Raw genomic sequence first — 18,580 nt, 5'->3', positions numbered from 1 at the left:
ATTCTTCCAAAAATTTCAGAGTGATGACTTGCTCAGAGGAACAAGGCGGCGAAGAAGGAGACGAAGGTTCGAAATAGAGGCAGAGAGAGGTCAGTATCAAATTGAGAGTAGGCATTTGCAGAGCGGCTCACTTCTTGTTTTTACTGATGCAGCCAAGCTACGAGCACTTCTGTCCCACAACTTGCAACAGCAGCAACTGAAGCAACTCCAGCAGTTTCTGGCGCCCCCTCCGCCACCCAGCACCAGCAGTCTGTCCAGCACACTGGCCACGGCCACTGCTCCTGTGAGCACAGTGGCCCCAAGCACACCTCCGGGTGCAGTGGCCGCCGCTGCCGCAGCAGTCGCTGCTGCGACCACAGGAGCAGCCCCATCCCCTCAGGTGGCTCATCGCGAGGAACCCAGCAAGGCGCCCCCACCACCACCTGCGCACCAGGGTTCGTCATCTGTACGGGGAGGGCCAACTAGTGCTCTGGGCATGCTGGACTTGCGGGTAAAAGCAGCACCCACCCCTCCACCTGCCAAGGCCAGCACACCGGCCCCACCTTCCGAGGAGCCGCCCATGGACCTGAGCTCTGGGGGCTCGGCACCCACTACTTCCAATTTGTCTGCCACAGCCACCATGGTGCCATCTGTGCGGTCGGCGCTGCTGAATGGATCCGTAGCCGCCAGCCGGGGTCGAGGAGGTGGGCGTGGCCGACGCTCAGGTGGCAGCCGCATCGATGCCCTGGCCCTCAATCTGCAAGCGCGTAAGCAGCAGCAGCTGCGCGAGGAGCATAGACAGCCAGGCTCAAGTGCAGATGAGCGGGAAGATTCGGATGCCTCGTCAACAACCTCGGCTCCGGCCTTGCCCCCACCAACTCCCATGGCGCTCCCAATGTCTGGTGGAAAGCTGCATGTGGATGAAAAGGAGTTAGAACGGCTGCTAGCAAGAAAGGTGCGTTTTTTATGTATGCAACAAGTTTGCCCTCCTCTTGTTTCTAGAGTAAACCCTTAAAATTTTGAAATGTCTTTATTCATAATCTTTTGGTTGAAGCGATGCCTACAGGTTTTGACTGGTTCAAATGTATGCACATACACAAGGTCTTGTAATATTTAGGGGTAATTCTATGCCACCTGATCCAAAATCTGCATTCGACTGTCTTCGGTTTCTTTTTTAAAAATTTAGAACTATAGTGTTGCTGTGACGAACGTTATCCCAACTGCTTTTTTTTTTATTATTATTATTATTATTATTATTAAAAAAATCCCTTTCAGCCGTGGTCACCCATCATAAGTTTGCCTATATACAGTCGACGACCGATTTTTCGGACATGCTTGATTATTCGGACTTTTTCCCGGCCCCAGGACATACCTTATAAAGTCAATGTATTACGCTGCTCAGAATTTCGGACACTCTAAGGAGGGCTATTCAACTTTTCGGACATTCTGCACGTCGTTCCAAGCGTCAGCCGGGCCAACTGCCACACATTTTGAGCGGTGTCGCCGCCATCTTGTTTGTTTACTTTTTCCTTCGATAGCCTCGAAACCGGTGCCGGCCTTGCATGCCACTCCTTAGCTAAACACGCTGGATCGAGGCTATAATATTTGCCTAGCAGCTTCCGTTTCCGGCACAACATCGCTGCCGAAGTGCGTGGTGTTTTTTTTTTAAGCGTGATCACTTCTGTTTGCTCCTCTGTGTGTTTGCCGTGTAGGCCTAGCCGTGGCCATGCTGATGTGAGAACTACGTTCTGTCTCTACTGTGGCTCGCATTTTATTGAATGGGCTTCAGTTCTGTTTCCGGATAGCGAAAAGGCACTCAACAGAGTCGGTGTTGTGATTCAGTGTTTGGTGGTTGTGGTGTGCCTCGACAGTGGGGAAAACCTACTCTGTCGATTTGCTTGGAGCACTTAGTACCCTCGCTGATGCGTGGAAGTCTGCAGCACCCACAACGCTGTGCAATTGCTTCCGCAACGCGGGATTTGTGCTGAATGACGAGTCGGCTGCCTTGGACGAGGAGAGCGTCGTCGAACAGTTGTCAGGCAGTGAGCAGTTCATTCACGACCTTCGCACTGCTGGTGTCGAAATTCCATCGGCCGTCTCGTTTTCAAAGTTCACAGACATGGACCACCAGTTGGAACTGTGCTCTGGGCTCAGATACAGGAATTATTCGCCAAGTGCTTGTGGAGCTTGAGAGCGAGGACGATGATGACTCACCTGCAGCAGCGCAGCCGACGCAAGCTGAGCTGATGCAAGCGAAATTCAGGTGGACCTGTTAGCACGGAAGCGGAGCGTGGTGCAGATAAACATTCATGACTTTTTCCGGCCTCAAAGTGAATAATAGGCAATAAATTGAGCTTTTTTGGTGCAAATTTGTTTTTTCGGACATTTTCGTGGTCCGTTGAGAGCCCGAAAAATCGGTCGTCGACTGTAGTAGCAAAATTCCTTGTCAAACAAAACATATTGTTAAAAACAAACGTCTTGGCGCATAACTGTGAAAATTTTTTCATACAAAGAATGCAATTGCTTTCATATACTGTAAATTGAACACAATTTCTTTTTTTTTTTTTTAATGGAGGACACTGCTTATTGAAAAAAAAAAATAGCAAATAAGATTTTACGAAATTTGAAGCTAATGTCCTATTAGTTACCATGTTTTCCATCTCGTCAATTAGAATTTTGGACGTAGGTTCAATTTATAACATCACTGTGTGCTGAATTCCACACAAGAGTGACTTTTTTTGAATGGCCTGTATTTGTGTAATGTGTGTGATTGTGGCCATTTTGGACTTGTTGTAATAAGTGGCTTTTCTTCAATCGAGCTCGCGTACATGACCAAAAAGCATGCTGCGATCGGCTCTGTGAGAGTCATCCGCTCCACTCTGTAGGCAATTGCGACTGTTCTGCATGCAGTCAGTCTGGTTCCCGAACTCAAACCTGGGAATCTGTGATACATTGCCGCGTCATACGACAGTTTTGTAGTTAGACTGAGTGTATTCTTGGCAGTTTTTGGTGTCTTTGGAAAATATTGCTATATTTTTCTGCAGTCCTTATTAAGAACAACTTTTTTTCCTCGGTTTTTCTTTTTTTTTTTTTTTTTTTTTTTTTTTTTTTTCAAAAAGCCATTTTTGTTCTTGCTAATTTGCTGTGGCATGTAAGCTAAGATGTAAAACACACTCTCTTAGGAACAGATTTTGAAATTTATGCTTCGAAATTATTCAGTTTTCCTCTAGACCAGGCAATAGGGTACCCAGATGTGGAAGTGTACTGAGTCACTCTAGCATTCCTAATGATTGTTATATCAATCAAGTGCTCTTAGCATAGTGTTCTTTATGCCTTCTAGTAGCCAACCTTATTTCTGATTGAATTTTTGTTGTGCGGTTATTTTGCTCATTGTTTCTACAGTTGATGAACAATTTCATATGTTTAGGGTTCGCCCGCAAAAGGACAAATTACATGTTGAAACTCAATGTAAGAAACTGAATAAGGTTATAAAATTTTATCAGATTTGGTCTAAAATTGAAAATAGCTTTAAAAGCCATGTTAAAAGTAACCCACAGAAACAGGTACAAAAGAAAGATGAATTTTTAAAATTAAATTTTATGTTCTTACAGTGGTCATTTCAGCTATTTTTCTAAGAGGTCCAGAAGACAAAACCTATAAAAATATGTCAGAGAGCAAACGTAAGATGTGTCAGTAAAATAATAATAATAATAATAATAATTTGAGTAAATTCACGTTTTGAGGCATATTCAGGTCTCAATTGCTGAGTGAGGTAGTCGTAGTAAGAATACCAAATAGTAAGTTGCACAGTGCCAAGCCAGTGTCAATTATTTCTGAAAGGTTATTCAAATTAATTTTTGCTTCAAGTGAGGTAATTATTTTGCAAGTTGAGTGCTTGCATTTAGCCCCAGCATTGCTCCTTTCTACACCTACATACAGGTCTAGGGGAGGGAGAGCTGAAATGGAATCTGCATAGTCTAGATGCACAGCATTTAGAGCTTCATATTAGTCACTTTTCAATGCACTGTACACTGTCGCAATAAACAAGGTGACAAGCAAGGCGATATTTCAAGCATGACCTCCAGCTGCTTTTACAGCAGCAGAATCGGCAATTTCTCAAGGAGACCTAATCAACATACATATGATCAAATGCAGTCATGCAACAAATGTTATAGTGGTTCATGCGTATTAACACAACTGCTGCGCTTGCTGCAACACCCCCACCGTTGCGGCAAAGCATGTCAGAACAGCAACTTACATGCCTTTTTTGAAGGATCTGCTAATCCATAATCACACCACATGCTGTCAACAGGAGCGATGGTAACGGGCTATTTGTCTATCAGGTGCATCAACACTAACCGTATGCTTATTATAAATATACTGCTAGTATTTTCATTTCAGTCAGGGAATTCATAAATGAGTTCTCGTCTTCTGCAGAGCCGCCACGAGGAGCCCCCCAAATCTCACAAGAGCCCTGCAGTGCCCCTGTCTCTGTCTTCTATGCTGTCATCAAGTGTTCTGCCTCATGGTGCAGACATTCCCAGCAGTAGTCGGCAAGTCAGGGGTGAGAATGGCATTTTGTTGATTCTACTTGAACTGAAGTTTTGATTGTCATTTTGTGCCATAAGGCTGATTAGGTGCCATTATTGAAGCCGTACCTAGTGTCACCTGCTGTTTTCCATCGCGTGAAATGTTCCGATCAAGCATTTAAGTGCCAGCATTCCAATAAGCCAGCCTGGGTTTGATCCCGGCCGCGGTGGCTGCGTTTCGATGAAGGCGAAACGAAGAGGCGTCCGTGTGCTGTGCGATTTTAGAGCACGTTAAAGATTCCCAGGTGGTCAAAATTACTCTGTAGCCCTCCACTACGGCTCCTCTTTCTCTCCACTTTCACTCCCACCTTCCTTCCTTCCCTTACAGTGGGGTTCAGGTGTCCACAGAAACAAGTGGGACAGATGCTACGCATTTCCCTTCCTATGAACCAATTATTTATGTTATGCATGCTAACGATAATACAGTCAAACCTCATTATAGTGAAGTAGTATTTGGCATGAAAATTTATTTTTTATACCCAAATTCCTGCTAACAAGTCTGCTACTAAACCCAAGCAAAATGTACTGTATTGATAACAAAAAGGTGTGAAAATGCAGAAATTTTGAATTAGAAGCTTGGCATAAACGTGAAATCTTGCCTTTATTCTGTATAGGTCTCACCACTGTTGACTGCTCGCTCTTTTCTTTCCGGTGCTGTCATCATCTTTAGCAGCATATCTGCAGGAATCAGCTGTTCGACGATTTTTCGGTCAGTCAGTTCAGGTGCCACGGCGCCACAATCAAGTTGTAAGCAGCAATGACAAAGTTCTCAAACAGAACATTAGGACGTCTCATTTCCCGCATTGACAAGGCTGACATGATTCCGATCGTTCTTTGCGGCGCCTTCGAAGTGGCTCTCTTGAATCAGCACTTTAATTTATTGCCTCGCTTTCAAGACTGTTGACACACTAGGTGCAACAGCAAAGTCAGTGGCAACATCCACTTTCTGCACCTGCTATCAACCATCCTAAATCCTCTGCTTTCATCACAAGTGAAACTGCTTTCCATTTCCGCGTTGCCATTTTGCGTGACTGAGTCAGCGCACTTGCGAAATGCAGTTTGTGCGCACAGATCGGTAGGAGTGCCAGCAAGGATGCAATTACGCGTAGGTCACTTGCCTGTCAGCTGTTCGTGCTAGTTGTTCTTGCTGCCCCTAGATGGCGTGGCACTCAAACGCACACAATAGGAATTCAAACTGTTGAAATATTGCACTTTTTGGAGATGTTTTCCAGCTCCTGATACATTTTTAACCATAGGAAGCAAAAAGCTTCTTCATTATAACTAATCAAGTGCTTGCTCTTAAATTTTAATTTTCAGTATACAGGCAGAACTCTTATACAGTAGAATCTCGATGATACGAATTCCAAGGGAGCACGCAAAATATTCGTATTGTCCAAAACAAGTCAACTTCCGCATGGGAATGAATTGAAGATGAACCAAACTTTATTATGGCGAACTACTTGCGGCCGAAAAAGTTCGTAATGCTTGTCTGCACTTTTTTGCTGTTGATGTCGCGGACAAGCTCCGCCTGAAAGACATAAAACCGTGCCGCGGTTTCGTCGCTCACGCTGCCGGCACTTACGGTGCGGCGCAGAACGTCCAAAGTGTGAAGAGTATCTGCCGTTGACGGCGGCTGATGACACTCGTCGTCAGCGTTGCCATCGCTGTCAGGCTCATTTTCGCAATCATTCGCTTCGTTGACCAAGTCTTCAATAGACCTCAGCCCACAGGTCGCGACGTTGTCGTCCGCGGTAACGAAATCCCGAGTCGAAGCTTCAGTTTCCAGATTGTCCCAGCCATCAATCGTGAGGTCTTCATCTGGCTCTTGACAATCTCCTGCCGAAGCTGCATCAAGTCCGATGGCAAATCCGCACTTTCTAAAACAGTTCGAGATTGTGTCTGAAGTTACACTATCCCACGACATGGCTAGAAAGTGCAAAGCATCCAAGAGACTGATCCGCAAGTTTGCTTCTTTACGGTCAATTTTCGCCAGCAGACGCCTCACTAGAAGTCCTTTGAAATGATGTTTCATATTTCTAATTATCTCAGCGTCCAGTGGCTGAAGATGGCTGGTAGTGTTCGCCGGCAGGAACCCGACTTTCATGCTATTGAATGTCATTTCCTTTAGGTGGGCAGAGCACTGGTCCACGAAAAGCAAAATTTTCCGGTTTCTTGACGCCATTTTACAATCAAGGCTTGTCAAGAACTCGCGGAAAAAATCTCAGTTATCTACGCCTTTCGGTTACCTTTGTAAAAGACAGGCAAACGCTTCGCCGATCGGAAACACCTCGGTTTCTTCGACTTACCGATGACGGTAAGCTGGAGTTTCTCGGATCCATCCGAGTTGCAGCAAAAGAGTACTGTTACAGTCAAACCTCGTTATAACGAAGTCTCATTTTGCGCGGAAATTCGTTCGTTATATCCGATATTCGTTGTAAAAGTACGCACAAATTCCTACAAAAAATTCTGTTCATAAACCCAAGTAAAGGCTACCCTAAAATGGAAAGCACAGAGCTGAAAAAAAAAAGCATTTTTTTTTTCTTCTTTAAAGCGTGGTATAAGCACGCGAAACCTTACCTTTCATTTTGCACTGCCAAGCAAAAATGAGCACACAAATTGGGATTTAGACCACGCAGAACTGATTTATTTAAAAAACAACGTAATCTTCATTTGGCGGCACTTCACACTATTCGATAGAATAAATTTCGCAACGAAATAGACACTGTGCAGCGCTTTCCCAATGTCAGCTGATTTGGCCACAGGTAGGTTCTCAAGGTACCTTCTCAATTTCCTCGCCATATCGGCGGCCTCGGTGTTGCTGAGAGCTCACTCTTCGCCTTCTTCTTCACTTTCATCGCTGCTCGTAGCATCATCTGTAGGAAGCAGCTGATCGACAATTTCTTGGTCGGTCAATTCGGGCGCCACAGCCAAGTTGTCATCGACGGCAATAAAGTCCTCGAACGTAACATTCGGAACCGCCAGTTGACGCCATGTCGTCTTGTCGAAATTGTCCGCTTCACCTTCAGAATCGTGGGCGTCGTTGGGCTGTCTCGCTGGTGGATGGGGCTAGGCCAGCATCAACAAAGCAATTTCTTATTGTCGACTGTGCCACTTCGTTCCATGCACCGTACAGCATGTCCAGCGTAGTTTTGAGGTTTATGGCCGTTGATATGCCCCTGTCTATGTCAAATATGAGCTGCGTAACCAATCACTTTCGGTAGCAGCATTTTAGTGAGCGAATGATGCCCCTGTCTAATGACTGCAGCACTGAGGTCGAGTTTGGCGGCAAAAAAACTAGGCGGACCGCTTCAAGTGGTACAGACACCTTATGGGCAGAGCAGTTGTCCAATATAAGGAGCACTTTCCTGCGCTGCTCTGCCATGTCTTTGTCGAAGGCCTTCAGCCATGCTTCAAAGAGTGACGACATCATCCACGCCTTTTTGTTCGAGCGATAGTCCGCTTGGACATTTCGGGCGTTGCGCAGGCACCTGGGGCGAGCAGATTTACCAATAACAGTTAGCCGCCTTTTATCTGACCCATCCATGTTGACACAAACAACAACGGTGATGCGGTCTTTGCTTTTCTTGCCTCCTCGGCACAGTTCGTTCTTCGCAACGAGTGACCTTTCCGGGAGCAGCTTAAAAAAAAGCGCAGTCTCGTCCCCGTTGTAGACATCGCGCATCTCGTAGCCATCCAGTTGCATGCGGAAGCTTTCTGCCCACTTCTCGCAGTTCTCTACATCGACGGCTGCTTCTTCGCCCGACAAGGTGTGGCAAACAATCTGGTGGCGGTCTTTAAATCGCTGCAGCCAGCCACTGCTTGCATAGAAGTCATCGTGGCCTAAGACGCAAGCGAGACTTCTTGCCTTCATTTGAAGCACGGCACCAGACACAGGCAGGTTGCGCGCTCTAACGTCCTTGAACCACGCGAACAAGGCATCTTCAACAACAAGGCATCTTCAACATCCTGGTGGTGACAATACCTGACGCGTTTCCTGTCGTTCTTCACGGTGCCTGCAGAGTGCACGTTTTCTATCTTCTGCCTTGCGCTCGGTATGGCTGACAGAGTGCTAGGCGCAACGCCGAAGTCTGCGGCAATCTCTTTCTTCTCGCGCCCGCTGTCGACCGCCCTGAATATTTTTATCTTTGTTTCAAGAGAAACTGCTTTGCGTTTCGGCATCGCCATGCTGCAAGACGACGGCACGACCTCGAGGAAAGTGAGCACACGCGCGGGTCGGCAAAAAGTAGGGGCAGGGGCACGCGGGCGGTGGTTCGATCACGTGCAGGTCACATGCCAGGCAGCCGTTGATGCTAGATTCACTCGCGGTCCCTAGATGGCGTGGCGTGCGAAAGCGCGGGTGATTCAAACACATTTTAGGTGGAGGAGACGCGGGCGGTGGTCCGATCATGTGCCGGTCACATGCCAGGCAGCCGTTGATGCTAGATTCATTCGCGGTCCCTAGATGGCATGGCGTGCGAAAGCGCGGGTGATTCAAACACATTTTAGGTGGAGGCGATTGATAAAACCGAAATTTAGCGTTTTGAAAAATTTTTTTTTTTTGCTTCTTTGCAGATTTTGAGTCGTGTGAATACGAAATATGCTTTGTTATAACCGATTTAGTGTCAAATTTTCAGTTTTTCATTTCGTTATACAGATAGAACTCCCATAGAAATAAAGCACAGCCAACCAAACTTTGCTTTTACTTCGTTATATCCGATAATTCGCTGTATCCGTGTTCGTTATAACGAGGTTCGACTGTACTCTCTCCTTGCTTTTCTGGCCGCCCTGGCATGCCTGGCCTTTTGCGCACAAACTTCTTTTCGGTTGAAGGTTGATAAAGAGTCCCGCCTCGTTGGCATTAAATATGTCGCGTGGCGCGTGCTCCGAAATCAGCGCCGGCAGCGTGTTCAGCCACTCATCTACAGCTGACTGGTCCACTTTCTTGCCTTCACCTGAGACGACCCGGTAGACAAGTCTGTGCCGCTCCTTAAACCGGTGCAGCCATCCCCCAGACGCTTGGAAATTTTTAATTCCAAGCGAAAGCGCGACGGTGTCGGCTTTTTCACGTAGCACCTTGCCGTCCACGTTGACGCCGTCCGCTGTCATTTTGCGGAACCAAGTCAGCAGAACCTCTTCCAGCTTGACATGGGTCGCTGTTTTAGCTTGCTTCACGCTCGCACCGATGTGCTGCACATTTCATTCTTCAAGATGGCATCTCGCTGCCTAACAATGGTTCAGAGCGTCGACGGTGCCAACCCTAGCTCTTTTGCTAAGTCGACACGCTTCTTCTTAGGGTTTTCGTCAAACCTCTTCAGAACTTCAACCTTTTCCTTGAAAGAAAGACGCTTACGTCTTTCTAACGTTTGGGCACTTCACGTCACAGCGAACGACAGAAAGAAGCACCGAACGGAGAACTACCAAGGTGAACTACTGCAGGGGCAGCCAGCGTCACAGGCCTCCTGGGAACAGTCGGCGAGACAACTTTTCGATAGACCAATGAGCTGCCAGCGAATGAGTGACGTACACGACTGGGCACGTACCTCGCCTTGGCCATCCTTGTCTAGTGCTCGTCGGTTTGCTACGAAAGGGAGGGGGGGGTAGGATGGCTAGTGGGGTGAGGGAGGTTGGAGAGGAGAGGCAGCGGCCGCGGTGGGTACCCTCTCCCCCTGTGAGCTCTTGCGCTGAGCTGCTCGGTGGCTTTGTGCGTTTGTACAACGTTCGTTCGTATCATTCGCGGCGGGGGGAGGCTAGCGGCGGCCGCGTTGGTTATGTTACCCTCTTGATGTCAGCCGCGCCGGCCCGCTCGCTTGCGCGACTGGTGTGCACGTTCGTATCAACCGCGGTGGGTTCAGAAATTCTTCGTATCACCCTGATTCTTAACGTATCTATACAATGTAGTCCGTTCAAAGCATTCTTAAAATTCGTACCAGCCGTAATCGTATCATCGAGATTCTACTGTCTAGAAAAAAACCAAAGACCAATCATACTTTAATTTCACTTCATTTTGTCCTGTAATTCACTATATCCGTGCTTGTTATAACAAGTTTCAACTGTATTGGCTAGCATTTGACCTAAAGTCAAGGCTTCGTTGTGCCTGCACATTTAAGGTCTTTGATAGCAGCGTGTTTCGTGTATGAATTTTGAGATAGCATGCGGGATCGAATCCCGGTCGCGGTGGCCTCTTTTCGGTGGAGGCCAAAAGCAAGGCGCCTGTGGGCTGTGCGATGTCAGTGCATGTTAAAGAACCCTGGGTGGTCGAAATTTTTGAAGCTGTCCACTATGCCGTCTCTCATAGCCCGAGTCGCTTTGAGACATTGAACTCCGTCATCATCATCATCATCATCAGCCTGATTATACCCACTGCAGGGCGAAGGCCTCTCCCATATTTCTCCACTTAACCCGGTTCTGTGCTAGCTGCATCCACTTGACCCCTGCGAACTTCTTAATCTCATCCGCCCACCTAACTTTCTGCCACCCCCTGCTACGCTTTCCTTCCCTTGGAATCCAGTTTGTTACCCTCAGCGACCATCGGTTATCCTCTCTTCGCACTACATGTCCTGCCCATGTCCATTTCTTCTTCTTAATTTCCACTAGAATGTCGGTAACTTGAGTTATTTCTCTGACCCACTCTGCACGCTTTCTATCTCTTAATGTTACCCCTACCATTTTTCGTTCCATAGCCCTCTGAGTTGTCCTCAACTTAAGTAGAGCTCTCTTGGTTAGCCTCCACATTTCAGCCCCATAGGTGAGTACAGGTAAGATGCAACTGTTGTATACGTTCCTCTTGAGCGATACCGGTAAGCTGCTAGTCATAATCTGCGAGTGCTTGCCAAATGCGCTCCATCCCAATCTTATTCTTCTTGTTATTTCCTTTTCGTGGTCCGGATCTGCGGTTACTACCTGTCCTAAGTAGACATATTCGCTTACTACTTTCAGTATTTCGCTACCTAATTTAAACTGCAGTTCCTTCCCGAGGCTGTTGAGCATTACCTTAGTCTTCTGCATATTGATTTTCAAGCCTACCTTTCTACTTTTTCTGTCTAGGCCATCAATCATTATTTGCAGTTCATCCCCCGAGTTGCTTAGCAAGGCAATGTCATCAGCAAATCGCAGATTACTGAGGTATTCTTCATCTACCCTTATCCCTAACTGCTCCCATTCCAAGTCTCTGAATACTTCCTCTAAACAAGCTGTGAATAGTACCGGGGAGATTGTGTCTCCTTGCCTAACACCTTTCTTTATGGGAATTTGGTTACTTTCTTTATGCAGAACTATGGTTGCTGTGCAGCCACTATATATATCTTCCAGCACTTTCACGTATGGCTCGTCTACCCCCTGATTTCGCAACGCCTGCATCACCGCCGAGGTTTCAACTGAGTCAAATGCTTTTCGTAATCGATGAATGCTATGTATAAGGGCTGGTTATATTCCGAGCATTTTTCTATCACCTGATTGATGGTATTGATATGATCGATAGCAGAGTACCGTTTCCGAAACCCTGCTTGATCCTTTGCTTGATTGCAGTCTAAGGTTGTCCTGATTCTATTAGCGATTACCTTAGTAAATACCTTATACGTAACAGATAGTAAGCTGATTGGTCTGTAATATTTAAGGTCCTTAGAGTCCCCTTTCTTGTGAATGAGGATAATGTTTGCATTCTTCCATGGTTCCGGTACCGTCGATGACACCAGGCACTGCGTATACAGGGCGGCCAGTTTTTCTAGCACGATATCCCCCCCGTCCTTCAGCAAATCTGTAGTTATCTGATCCTCTCCAGCTGATTTCCCCCTTTTCATAGTTTCTAGTGCTTTCTTGACCTCGTCCTTCGTCACTGGTGGAACGTCTGACTGTTTTTCTCTACAGCCAATCTCATTACGGTCCTGACTACTTTGGCTACTGTAGAGATCTGTATAGAATTCCTCGGCTACTTTGACTATCTTGTCCATATTAGTGATGACGTTGCCCGCCTTGTCCCTTATCGCATACATATGGTTTTTGCCTATGCCCAATTTCTTCTTTACCGCTTTAAGGCTTCCCCCGTCCTTTCATGCTCAATTTTCTCCATGTTATACTTCCTTATATCGGCCACTTTGCGCTTATTTATTACCTTTGATATTTCTGCCAATTCTGTCCGGTCTGTTGGATTGGAAGCTTTCATACTCTGGCGTTTCTTAATCAAATTTTTCGTCTCCTTAGACAGCTTACAGCTTACCGGTATCCTCTCTAACTATCCTACCGCCTATTTCTACAGCGCACTCAGTAATAATATCTCTGAAATTGTTGTTTATTGCTTCTAGGGTAATGCCGCCATCCTCGGTTAGAGCTGAATATCTATTCTGTAGCGAGATCCTGAACTCTTCTGCCCTCCCCCTCACCGCTAATTCGTTGATGGGTTCTTTCTTACTAATCTATTGCGTTCCTTCTTCAGATTTAGGCTAATTCGGGACCTCACCATCCTGTGGTCACTGCATCGCACTTTCCCGATTACCTCTACATCTTGCATAGTGGCGAGGGTTGAACACATTATGAAGTCGATTTCATTTTTAGTCTCTCCGTTAGGACTTTTCCATGTCCATTTCCGGTTCTTCCGTTTGCTGAAGAAGGTATTCATGATTCGTAAGTTATTGCGCTCTGCAAACTCAGCTAGTAACTCCCCCCTGCTATTCCTAGAACCAATGCCATAGTCACCTACTGCCTTGTCTCCTGCCTGTTTTTTCCCTACCTTGGCATTGAAGTCGCCCATTAGTATAGTATACTGCGTCTTTATCTTTCGCATTGCCGATTCTACATCTTCATAGAAGCTTTGAACTGCCTGGTCATAACTACATGTAGGTGCATAGGCCTGTACAACCTTCAGTTTATACCGCTTATTAAGCCTAATTACGATGCCTGCAACCCTCTCATTAATACTATAGAATTCATCTATATTACTCGCTATATACTTATTGACAAGGAAACCTACTCCTAGTTGTCACCTTTCTGGTAAACCTCGATAACACAGTGTACATGCCCATCCTTCAGTACAGTATATGCCTCATTCGGCCTCCTAACCTCACTAAGCTATGACATCCCATTTCATGCCCTCTAGTTCCTCTAACAGCAGTGCTAAACTAGCTTCACTAGCTAGGGTTCTAGCATTAAACGTTGCCAGGGTCAGTTTCCAATGGCGGCCTGTCCAGCGGAGCCAGGCTTTCTTAGCACCCCCTGCTGCGTCACAGGTCTGACCGCCGCCGTGGTCAGTTGAACTTGAACTCCATAAACGAAACCAAAGGTTTAAAGAAAAAAGTTGCAAGCAGAAAGTAACTGACGCAAGCACCTCTTACTACATCCCAGTCCCCCATTGGCTTCCCCTAATCCCCCTGCCACCATGGGCGACAATGACGGAGTCACGGGAGCCACTGCAGAACTTTGCCTTGTCAGTGTCGAAAATTTTAGTCATGAATATGCACGCTCTCCATTGAAGTGCACGGCAGCTCCTCTCTAAAGTCCGACTTCTAAAAAATTGGAGTCCGAAAATGGGTTTGCTAATGTACTGCAGAAACATTAAATGTAATTGATGTCAATGCTAGTGAATTCACTTAGTAAACATTTACTCTTGCACACTTGTTACTGGATGTACAACTAAGCCTAGTTATAATGAAATAGAACTTGCTTAATATGTTGTCTTGAGGAATAAGGCTGGAAGCAGTTACGCGCTCCTGTAATCCAGTCCATAAGAGGCCGTGTTGGTGGATGCTCTGATGGCAGACTGGAACCTCAGAGATTGGCGCCCTCTGAGGAAGTCTAACTCACAAAAGGGGGATAGATTCTCGGACTTACGGACGATTACGGCAGGGCCCATTGAAAACTGCAGCCTTTACCGATGATCTCCTTATCAAGAAACGGGACTAGGAATAAGGTTGGGGTGTTCCCGGCTCCATGTCATCCAAGAAGGAAGCCGCTACAGTTGGAAGTGATCACTCCAACGTAGTGGAAGATAAGAGTGGGTTCACCAGCCGGTGCAGTCCAGGGATGGGCTGTGCCAGCTAAGTCTCTATGCATGGACGCTGCGGGGAACCCCCACTGACTTATGTCATCAGGGGTAGGGGCAACCCTTTATTAGAGACTGTTTATTAGAGGCGCTATTAGAGACTATCTTCACTCCCCCTCCAGAAAATCGGGGACGTCCTGGGAAACGCTGAGGCATTCAGACGTCTCAGTAGGCTAAGAGAGTGAAGGCGAAGCGAAAGCGGAACTGGTGCAAGCACCCTTCGAGAGTCTGTGAGTAGTACCGCGGTGAGACCAGACGGATGGGTGATGAAGCCTCCTCTCGCGCTTCCAGTACATCCTGGTTCCAGGTCCTGGTTCCAGCTGCTAGGCCGTCGTCCAAACCAAGACGTTTACTAAAACTTGGCAGAATCGGGCTCTCGCTTGGAGCGCGGCACAAAGAGAGTTACCGACGTTGGGGGTGCTATGGCGTCTGGCAGGGGTGCACGTCATGGAAGTGCACCACAGGTGTAGCGACCCCGCCTGCCAGAGCATGTGGGTGCGTCCCACAACACGACCAACAGTGGACAGGTCCGCCACGCGCGATGGGAGAGCTGACGGGATCCGCTTTGTTAATGGGTACAGAAGCGGTCCCCGGCATGGGTGTCCGTGATTTGTGGGACTTAGCTCCTGGGAAGGGGCTCAGCCTGGAGGATTCCATGTAACCCTGGGGGATACTGTTTGGCAAGCTGTAAATCTTCTTGTACCGAAGCGGTGGCCTTGTGGTAGAGCATCCTCGCATTCGGGAGGTACCAGGTTCGAATCCTGGTGCCGCTGGGTACCCACTGGTTTTCAATGGGTACAAGCTTCCCCCAGCCTGGTGCTCGGCTCTTGTGGGGTGAAATGCTTGGGAAAGGGGTGATGGCCCAAATAGTTGTGCCTCTGAGACAGTGATTCGTTCCGCCATCGGACAACCATAAGTCCGCCTCATGCGCAGAAGTCCATATGTGGCCTCTTGCTTTAGAACTGCTACGCACTGCAGCTAAGGCTGAGGCACTAAGACGAACATGAAACACCTTGGCTGTGAGGTTTGAAACTGGTTTTGGCCCGCCAGGGAGGCGCAGCAATGTTTACGGAGCTTCTCCGAAGCGCACACCCCTAGAAAAGCCGAACACCAGGCCGGGGAAGACTATGACCACAATCTTGTTAGTCAGTGCCCGTGTTTGCGTCCGTCTCTCTTGTTCTGTCCGTGTTGCTACTGCGGAGTAGTCCTCGGAATGAAATAAAGTCTGTTTTTGTTTATTTCTATTTGAGGATGCTTCACCGCAGGGATTGTGAGAACTATGCTGTGAAGCATTCACAAAATGCGGCGGTTCAGGAAACCCACAGTGGCAGGTTCGCTTTCGCATGTACATCTTTGAAGCCCGCGTGTTCACCTGCGACGTGTCGACAGCAGTACAACCATTCAGTGCTTTATTAATAGGCTTTTAATAAACGAAAATATCTGCATATTTTATTTGATTTCATTGCATTTTGTTTCCAATTTTCATTTCAAGAGTTTTATCACAAATGTCAGGGCGGCTATACATTTTGTAATTTTTTTCGGCATTCTCAAAAGCGATCTTAGTTGACACCGAGAATTGTTTGAAGTATAGTTATAAAATTGTGCTTAAGTAAAAAAAGTTATACTTTTAATTTTTTTGCTTGAAGAGTAAAGTTTATTTCAAATCGGTAGTGACAAGTTTCAAGAAAAATTTAATATCTTTTGTATGCTCTAGAACTTATTTTACTAATTTTCTTCAAGAGTTATACAAAATTCAAAATTTTTGACTCCCATTCAACTAATTTTGTCCTTCCCAGATATTTTTAAAATTTCTGTTAAAAGAAGTGTTTTTCAAATATGCATTCTATTTGCATCATTGGAATGCATTTTACCTATTTTTATCTCGTATAATTTGCAGCAAAAACGTTTGTCAGAAACCTGATAGACGGCCATTTTTCCCCTGGTAACGAAAGAATTAAGAGCCCTGTCCCTCCTTATTGGGGAACTTTTATTTAGTTCATAAGTTCAATACATAAAGGTTTAACTTGGTAAATTATGAGGAACATGAGGTAAATTAAGATCTGCAAATTTTCAGTCTTCATTTTGCACTTTGTAAAAAACTTTCTTGTAGTGCCTAGACACATCATAGCTTGAAAGCATAGCAGGGATCTTTTTCGTGCTTTTGTTTGCATACTTTTGCTTGGTCGTTGTGAGGAATAGGCAAGCGTGCTCTTGAATGGCTATTTTGGGCAGCAGTCACAACCTTTGTTTCTGAAACAGGCTGCTGGCTTTTGCTTAGGTTACTAAACTGAGCCCTGTGGCATCTCTGTGCCTTGGCAGACATCCCCAGCCTGAGCAGCGTGGCCACCAGCCTCCCTGGCGTGAACAAGGCTGTGGATTCTCGCGGCGGTTCTTCGGCCCTTCAGCAGCAGCAGCAGCAGCAGCAGCAGCAACAGCAGCAGCAGCAGCAGCAAGCGGCAGAGCAGGCTTCGGCGGCAGCAGCCATGCATCAGGACCTCAAGCGCTGGCTGGATGACCATCCTGAACTGATGGCCAGCCACCCAAGCTTGACAGCCGCTGCAGCAGCCATGGCCTTCTCGCCCATGCCCTCTCTGTCGAGCCATGTAAGTGCACAGTGCAAATGCAGGAGCTCTGTTTCTTGAAGCATGCGACCATAATTTAGCTTCCACAAAAAACAGCTATGAAGAACAGCAGAGATATTGCAAGAAAAAAAAATTGTTGTTACTAGAGGTGCGCGAATATTCAGAATTCCCAATACGGAGTGAATATGTTTGTTATCTGACTCATATTCAAAAAACTGATATTGAAAATTTGCGACCTCAACTCAATTTCGTCGCACTGCGTCCTTGACCCAATGCTTGACTGCGTGAACTGTTAAGTGAGCCATCCTCAAAATGTGCAGTGGGGCCATTTTGTGAAGGACAGTGTGTACAAAATGAAGCCCTTAACGAAACTTGCAAAGAATGTCTGCGTTTGAGATGTAACTCGCATTAAAACAACAGTCATGCAGCTGCTCACGAGATAAAATTAATGCGATACAAACAGTTCCCGGCATTGTTTTCAGGCCCATTTGATAATTCAAGCTTTCGGTTAATTTGGGCATATTTTTTCCCTCCCATATCCCTCGAAGGCCAAATTAACGAGAGTTTACTGTATTCAGCAGTGATATGACAGCTCAGTGTTTCATGCAGGTCCTTTTGTTCAAAAAAAAAAAAAAAAAAAAAATGGTATACGGAGTCCTGTATGAAATTAACACTGGATTTTTCAGTAGTGCATACACTTCTTTGCAATGCTAGTTTTGTTTTATTTGCAAATACCATGTGAATTTCAAGATGGATAGTGTTTGCTATTTTTAATTTTTTATTCACTAATCAGGTATTCGATTTGATATTTGAAGGCATTTTTTTTTTTTATCATATGCATACAGTTTTGATTTGTATTCAAAATTTTAAATATTTTCACACCCTAGTTGTCACCCATTATCAGCATGTTTCTAATACATGTAAGGCCTACCAGGCATTCAATAAGAAGGCTGAAATTGTGTAGTAATGCTTTGTTACAGTTATTTGATAGCAATTGCTGTCACAAAAACACTTCAATATGACAGTTGTAACTTATCCCTGTCACGGAGCTTTGTAAAGTGGATACCCTCATACTGGAGGTGTGACTCCAACGGTCGATTAACAGTGAGGCAAGACACTGGCAGAATGCAACAAGAGGGCCCCTGAAACAGACAGAAGAACAGCAACCAGTGCAGCAACGCTAGCAGGACCTTTCCTTCCAACCTGCCTCGCAAGGCCTGAAGATGTGGAATGCTGCTTGAAATCTAGCATTAGCCTGCTTGCCCTTTGTTTATCCATTTCGCCACACTGATGTGCCCCAGCCGCGCACACACTATCGTGAACTGTGAAGGCGTGCCAATGGAAACCATGCTATTCGGCACTCTTTTACGCACGGCGTGGTTTTATGCGCTGGCTTCGAG

General features: G+C 46.2%; 1 protein-coding gene across 5 annotated transcripts in view; it reads left to right on the top strand.

Moving 5' to 3' along the window:
- The window catches only part of kis (chromodomain helicase DNA binding protein kismet), a 154,406-nt gene that overhangs the window by 119,680 nt on the left and 16,146 nt on the right, over positions 1–18,580 (top strand). For all 5 annotated transcript variants that reach the window (XM_084590373.1, XM_084590377.1, XM_084590375.1 and 2 more), the window contains 4 exons: positions 20–89; positions 153–934; positions 4,417–4,543; positions 16,918–17,201. In XM_084590373.1, the coding sequence (XP_084446499.1) occupies positions 20–89; positions 153–934; positions 4,417–4,543; positions 16,918–17,201 (1,263 nt within the window). The remainder of the gene's footprint in view (positions 1–19; positions 90–152; positions 935–4,416; positions 4,544–16,917; positions 17,202–18,580) is intronic.

Source organism: Amblyomma maculatum, chromosome 1 (assembly GCF_055883805.1).
Source record: "Amblyomma maculatum isolate TAMU_Amacu chromosome 1, ASM5588380v1, whole genome shotgun sequence".
NCBI classification, from domain to species: Eukaryota; Metazoa; Arthropoda; class Arachnida; order Ixodida; family Ixodidae; genus Amblyomma; species Amblyomma maculatum.
Note: the sequence above shows the minus strand (reverse complement) of the source record. Positions and strands in the feature narration are given on the sequence as shown.